The sequence below is a fragment of the Ananas comosus genome, unplaced genomic scaffold (assembly GCF_001540865.1).
Source record: "Ananas comosus cultivar F153 unplaced genomic scaffold, ASM154086v1, whole genome shotgun sequence".
NCBI classification, from domain to species: domain Eukaryota; kingdom Viridiplantae; phylum Streptophyta; class Magnoliopsida; order Poales; family Bromeliaceae; genus Ananas; species Ananas comosus.
The window spans coordinates 20,575-28,304 of NW_017890743.1; the positions used below are offsets into that span (position 1 = coordinate 20,575).

The following is a 7,730-nucleotide window of genomic DNA, read 5'->3' on the forward strand; positions in this document are numbered from 1 at the left end:
GATCCTTATGGTTTTCCATCCTAAGGTCCCTAGGTCCATCCTATACTTTCACTTGCATTGCTCTGATACCATTTAATCTGTCACGTCCCGCTATCGCCAATTTGGTGGATCCGAGTCCGTACACAGACGCCGAACGGACAGAACCTCCTCTGCCCGCCCAAGGCTCAACAACAACGAGTACATGTATAAGGAAATAAATAATTCCAGGAGAATATTTCAATATACATGGCTTGCACGAGGGCAAGCAACAAGCACAAGTGAAAGTAACTAACTATACATAAAATTCACTGTAATTTAAAACTTTTAAAACTGAACTATACATAACTGAATAACTGAAACATTTAGTTATTTACATGTTCTTTTATACATTCATTTACAAGTCTCTGTATATCAAAAATGTTTCACATGAACCCAAAATGGTATACCACTAGAACTCGGGTGTCCACTAGCTAGGCTGCTGGGCTCTTGCCGCGATCCTCGGCCACATCGCTCGCACTGGAACCTGTATGGTTAGTGGTATGAGAACTACTAAAAGTTCCCAGTGGGTTCGGCCGCCGACCTCGCCGACTCACCCACTAGGTCTATTCAGGCATATGTAGGCAAAAGAAGTAAACAGATAGTAACCAACTATAACATGTAACTACTACAATGCCTGTACAAAGCTGAAAGAAGTAATATATGAAAATTGTAAATATGCATGCATGCTTTTTACTGAATTTAACCAATCTTTTGGTTAACCCTTTGGTTAACAATTACTCACTGACGCTATCCCAAATATCGGGGAGACGCACCTGCACCCGATGGGACCGTCAACTGGGGGAGACGCACCTCCTGGTCCAGTAAAGATGACTACTCCGGAGCTCATCGTTCAAGGAGGAGCAACCTCACTTGAACTAAACAAATGTGAGTATGATCTGATCCCCTTTAGAGGATTCAACTGACAAACACTGTCACACTTTACTCTAACTAGTTCTTTATACTAGTTTCACAATTCCATTTCTCGATGCTAACCAAATCTCTAGTTGAATGTCACCAAGTTTACTATTACTATAGTCCATACATTCATAGGGTTCTATGTCCACATTCTAAGTTCACATTTTCTCAACATTGATAAACATTCACATATTCAACTATCACTTGCATAATATCACTACCCTATGATGCATGAATACAAGTAATATGCTCAATGGAAAACCATAGACATAAAAGGTGATTCAAAGACTTCGGATAGCACCACCCACCTTGTAGGGATGCCTAAAAGCTAAGCCTAATGTCTCGAAACATGTAAACACCAAGCCCCCGCGACTCGATGCCAAACAGGTAGAACGAAGCGTTTCTTTATTTGCACGTCGTAGGTCCGTCGGAATATCAACCCAAGCTTCCGAGCATGTCAAACTTTCCTTCATAGAGGAATAAAAGGGATTAAATTTAAGTCATATTCATATTTTTACAACTTTGCATGTCAACTCCAACTTGCATATATGCATATAATATCAACATATACATATACATAGTCTTTCTATTAAGTTTCTTATGGCAGTTTAGGATTTCGAAAACTAGAACAACTCATAATTAACCCCTTTTAGGTAGTAAACATCAATCTTTACTATTACAATTCCTGCCACAAGTTCCACTTTACTCTAAACAATAGCTCACATATCAACTATATAACTTATAGTTTACTATAGGTCCATCTATAGCTTTTATAGGTTTATCCATGACCACCTCAACCTTTAGAAGCTAACTGATCCATAATTTAACTTCTTTACATAGCAACAACATCATTCTTAAGTAGATAGTAAAGTCACTCCACCTCAAACTTTATCACCGACAACAACTCATAATACATTTATATACATACATGCATATATATATATAGTATAGAGTTAATTTTTATATAGGGTTTAAGGCACTTATGGTCTTAGCACTTTAAAAATTCCTTGTTCACTACTTCTCCACAGTGAGGGATATCATTCTAACTAGGTTTAGGATCAATTCATCTCAGATTTTCATTCGAATCATTCCTTCACATGTATTCACACATATACAAGCTTTCCTTAGCATAGTTTCTAGGTTTCATCCACAAACTTTAGAGCCTAAACTTCATGGTTCAAGCTTCTTTAGAATGAGAACATACTCAATTCAGGGTCACTTAACCATTCTATTACAGGTTTCATCCCAAAAATCCATCAACATGTGGATATAGGCTGCCAACAAGCTTCTTTAAACTTCTTTAAGTCTCTACAAGCTTAATTCACTTAAAAATCTCTCTCAAGGAACAAATAAACTAAACCCCAGCTGAGAAGTAAACCAATTACCTCAAGTTCGCAGCTTCCAAGACTGGTTTTCCCACTTTGGCATCTCCAACAAGACCAAACACAAAAGCTACCTCTTCTCCAACAATTCCTTCACTAGTTTGCTTCTTGGGTTGAGAGAAAAAGAGAGGAAAATTTGGATAAGAAAAAGGCTGCGGAGTGTTGTTCAAGTACCTGGGCAAATGCTAGACATCTGGGTTAAAAAGATAAGAGCAGAAAATTGCAACTTAACCCCTTAAAAGACTAAAACTGCATTGCAGTCTAGTAGTTCGCAGTTCAGTCCCTGCAGGTTCGCAAATCAGTCCCTGCAGGTTTACGAATCAGTCCCTGCACTAAACAGTAGCTGGCAGCAGCAGTTTTCAGCCCTCTTTGCGCGTCTAGTTCACTCCGAACTCACTCTAACACCTCCAAAACATGCCAAGGCACCTTCACAAGCTACCCAATTAATTTGGAAGCATTTAATTTCCATTTTAGCATTATCTTGACCATTTTGATCAAGATTAGCGACGCAATGAACGATCCAACATATTACATTTAGAGTTTGGGAATCCCTTTGCTCTAGATTAATTACAATAAACTCTAATCCGAAATTAAGATTAATTTATAGATTTCCTCTTTAATAGTTAATTCACATGTATATTACATGTCTATATACATAACATATAGTTTTTCTAGATTCTTTTTCATAGTAATATGAACTCTAGAAGCTAAAACCTGCAGCTCAAGTCTTTATAGAGTAATTAACACCACTCAACATATAGCTTGTTCTCTAAATCTTCATGATAAAATAAGTTCTAGCAACCTAGAAATCATTTCTTAGGGTAATTAAAATAAATCCTAGCAACATATGGCTTGTTCTCAGGTTGATTGCTTCACAGATTAATTGCTTCACACATATATATACATATATGGCTTCTTAACATGGCATTTACTCTCTTTAGCAACCAAAATTTATAGCTCCACCATTTTTAAAGTAGATAATCCAATACTATCCAGGAAACTATAGCAACTTTACCTCAAATTGAATACTTCAACCGCCCATCGACCATAATTAACTATCTCCCTCATGCTAATATACATAGAATATGCATAATAATAGACATAGCCTATAGTAGCAGGGCTAATTAATTAGCAAGCCTCCTATGCACGTACATACACCACCTATGTTGTTTCATGGCAATTTCAACTCTAGCAGCTAAGAAATCCTCTTATAGAGTTATTAGAACAAGCATAACCAACCTCTGGTTCTATTTCCAATCCACAGCTCACATATATGATGCTCATATATAGCTCTCTCTCACTAGGTTTCCATTACAATAGGAACTCTAGCAATCAAAACACCTATTACTCAAATCTTTTTAGGTAATTAGAACAAATCCAACCAGGAAATACTAACCCTTACCAAGGAGAGCATAAACTTATCTCAAAACTCAGCTCCATCAGCCTTCTCATCATGCTCCTTAGCTTCCTCACACAACTCAACATCAAACTCCACCAATTCTCTATCCTCTACTTCACACGATTAGAGAGAGAAAGAGAAAAGAAAAAGAATGAGATAAGGAGAAAGGATAAGGAGAGGGGTCCTGCATGCGTGGACAGCTAGGGTGTGCTGGTTGTAAAAGATAAGATCAGCCTAATTGCAAATAAACCCCTTCTATTGCTGAAATTACCTTTTTTACAAATCTGTTTCCAACTCAGAATCTGAAACCTATCGCCAGAGCCTTCGTTTACGCTCAAATTTGGCAGTCGGGCTCGATTTAACCTACTGAGTAAAAATATATCTTAACTTTTCAGTTTGGACCATATTTGGTCACCGAAAGCTCTACTGAACTGTAATCTTTAGCAGATAGCAGTCAGATTTTATTTTTCACCTTCCGGGTGTCAAAATGACATGAAACTTTAAATCTAGCCTCACAAAAATAATTCTGACATTTCTCCGGTTTTCATAATTTTCTGACACTGTGCATTTTCTGCTAAAATATCAGCCCCGTTCTTTACAGAAAATTCTAAATTTTCTGTTTTCACTCTAATTTCCGCACAAGTCATTTTCGACTTATATTTTACTCCTCGGAATCCAATAAAAATTTTATTTTACACTTTTTATTTACATCTATTTTTATATTAAAATTCCGGTATATTACATTAGGGATGTAAAAGAAATGAAAAGAACAATGTTGTAATAAATTGTAATAACTTGTATTGTATTTGGAAGCTAAAAAGAGTTAAGAATGTAATATGTAAATGGTTGTAATAGCATAGTATTTATGTTTCGATACCTTTCTTATGCAATTTTTGTTGTATGCTGTTCCTGGTAGGAACCTCGCGCATTGTATGGATTATGATGCTTTGGATGTACAGGGGAGACTCTGTCCGCAGTACAGGGAAAACCCTATCCGTTCGGCGGTCTGTCTGCGTGCCTGAACCGACCAAATAGGTGGGCTTAGGGCGTGACAAGGGTCATCGATTGGGTCGTGGCCCCAGTGGAAACAACCTCGATCTCAAGACGGTGGAACTCCTCCACAAGACGATCCTGACTCGTGATCATGAAGGACAACTCAGCTGAAGGCAGTTTCCGGCTTAAGGCGTCTGCTACCGCGTTCGCCTTTCCTGGATGATACTGATTCGTGATGTCGTAGTCCTTCAAGAGCTCGAGCCAACGTCTCTGCCTGAGGTTCAACTCTTTCTACATGAAGAGATACCTCAGGCTCAGATGATCAGCGAATATATCGCAGTGTGTCCCATAACCTGAATCAATAACACTTACCTCGGAGAACACAATCTCCCATCGGTTCAACACAAACTGCTGTAATTAACCCCTATCGTAGAAAAACTATCTGCGGCATTCGACAACCCTAAGTTCAAGACCTCACCTTTTACCTGACCAAAAGGTCCAAGGCTGACATTACCAATTAAGCTGGACAATTTTGTCTCCTAAAAAACTTAACCCGGTACAATCAAACCAACATATGGTTCTAGCAAATCCATCATTTGATGCACAGGATTGCCAATTGCAATAGGCGATAATAACCATCGGTGATGCCCAACACCTGTCTCCACGAGACCCTGTCGCTGTTGTCCTAAAAGGAACCCAAGTGATCGATGTTCCCAGCAACACCAAATACCTGTCTCATTGAGACCCAGACGCACCTGTCACCACATAACCGGACAAGCATACCATTCCAAGGTTTGCACGATAAACCGAAACACAAACCTTATACGCTATCAAACCACGAGGTTGATTCATATAAATCTCCTCGTCTAGTTCTCCATTGAGAAATGCACTTTTCACATCCATTTGGAACAATTCCAAATCTAAATGTGCAACGATAGCCAGAATCAAGCGAATTGAGACAAGCCTCACCACTGGGGAGAATATCTCTTCATAGTCTACTCCCTCCTTTTGGGTGCATCCTTTCGCCACTAGTCGGACCTTATATTTGTCAATTGATCCATCCGCCTTCCGTTTTACTTTAAAAATCCATTTGTTTCCAATAGCTTTACGTCCAGACGGAAGATCAACTAACTCCCACACATTATTCTTAGCCATAGAACTCATCTCATCCTCCATAGCAGCTAACCATTTATCATAAACTGGTGAACTCATAGCCTGAATATAAGAAGCCGGCTCATCAACATCCGTAGAAGCATACATGAATGATTCCTCTTCGATCTCAAATTGATGACGGGGAACACCTCCACGTTTACTTCTTTGTAATGATGGACTTTGTGAGCCATGGTCAATTGGCACACTCCCACTGACCATAGGATCACTCCCATTGTTTTGGGCGATAACTTCATGTGGCCTCAGTGCCTATTCTCGCGTAACAATGGGACATTTCCATTAGGTTCTTGCAACTCATATAGTGCAAGATCCTTTTTAATCTCACAAATATCTAGAAAATCATACTCAAGAAAATCCACATCGCACGACTCTATCTCAGCCATTCCTCAATCAGGATGCTTGCCATACATCACATAGCCTTTCGAGTAATTAGAATATCTAATAAAAATTTGTTTATTTGCTCTAGGACCTAACTTTCCATATTTATGAGAAGTATTATGCACATATCCTGCCGACCCCCATGGTCGTAAGCCTTCCAAATTTGGCTTTATACCATGCCATAGTTCATACGGAGTTGAAGGAACTGACTTAGAGGGCACTCGGTTAAGTATATAGGCAGCAGTCAACAGCGCATCACCCCAAAAACTAATTGGGAGGTTGGCTTGCGCCATCATTGACCTAACCATTTCCAAAAGTGTCCTATTCCTCTTTTCTGCAACACCATTTTGTTGCGGAGTACCGGGAACAGTTAACTGTTTGCGTATTCCCTTTTCCTCACATAGTTTCCTGAACTGGTCTAATAAAAACTCTCGTCCTCTATTAGTACATAGAACTTTCAATCAGTACGTAGAACTTTCAGAGTTCTTTCTATTTGGTTCTCAACCTCCACTAAGAAGCGTTTAAAATAATCTAAAGCTTCTAAACGGTGAGACAATAGATATACCGAACTATAACGGGAGTAGTCATTAATGAAAGTGAGGAAATAGTACGCGCAATGACGTGCTCTCACATTCATAGGTCTGCATATGTCTGAATGAACTAGCTCCAATGGATGAGTTGCTCTACGTGCCTTACCAAAAGGCTTTCTGCAGGCATTTTCTGCTAAACATGGCTCACAAGGAGGTAGGCTAAGCTTAGCGAGTGACCCCAATAGGCCTTCTGTAACATACCGAAACTCGGTAGAGAATATCGAACTTTAGTCAAATTGACTGAAGTGTGCGAAAGAGATGGTTGGACAAGTTCCAATTAGTATTCCAACGAGGTTGGAAGAGTTAAAAATAAGTTCTAAAAGAGTTAGACGTGTTTTAGCATTGCTTGGCGCGAAGAGAAGTCGAACAAGTGCTAAAACTGCAGTCTAGACAAAGTGTACCGGTACAACATTAACGGTACAACATTAATGTTGTACCGTTACAAAACGGCAGACCGAGAGGGAGAGTGTTAGGAAGTGAATTCTCGAAACTCGAGGATTAGACTTCGGTTTGGAATCGACTATTCGTCGAGTGTGTAAGCTTCGGAAAGTCCGAAGGTGGCTATAATGCATAAAGTGCATTAAAGAAGGGTCCGCGGGAGCACCAGTGCAAAATCGGCACTGGAGCAGAATTGCTCTCGGGGACCGGTCCCTGGCAGGGAGGGACCGGTTCCATCAGGCTGGGCTGCGGGGGTCTCTGATGAGACCGGTCCCTTGCAGGCAGGGACCGGTTCCCGAACGTCAGCCCAGCGAGAATAGCTGAAATTTGGCTAAGTCCCGAGAATCCAACTTTCGGGAACCGGTCTCTCGGACAAGGACCGGTCTCCCGGGGACCAGTCTCTCAGGTAAGGACCGGTTCCCGAACGTGAAAACCTCTCTACTCGAA

At 40.0% G+C, this 7,730-nt stretch overlaps 1 protein-coding gene across 13 annotated transcripts; it reads right to left on the reverse strand.

Moving 5' to 3' along the window:
• Positions 1-258: 258 nt before the first annotated feature.
• On the reverse strand, positions 259-3,919 carry LOC109704179. Of its 13 annotated transcripts, none has more exons than XR_002214209.1 (4): positions 3,718-3,919; positions 2,319-2,419; positions 1,242-1,400; positions 259-502 (listed from the first exon to the last, which is right to left on the reverse strand). XR_002214209.1 is itself a non-coding variant. In XM_020224935.1 (4 exons), exons 1-4 carry the CDS (start codon positions 3,727-3,729, stop codon positions 446-448), a joined length of 327 nt encoding a protein of 108 aa, XP_020080524.1. In that variant the 5' UTR covers positions 3,730-3,919; the 3' UTR covers positions 259-445. The 13 variants fall into 13 exon arrangements, 5 of the variants coding, with proteins under 5 accessions (XP_020080524.1, XP_020080519.1, XP_020080523.1 ...); XR_002214207.1 differs by having other exon boundaries at positions 2,319-2,422; XR_002214210.1 differs by having other exon boundaries at positions 3,712-3,919.
• Positions 3,920-7,730: the final 3,811 nt, after the last annotated feature.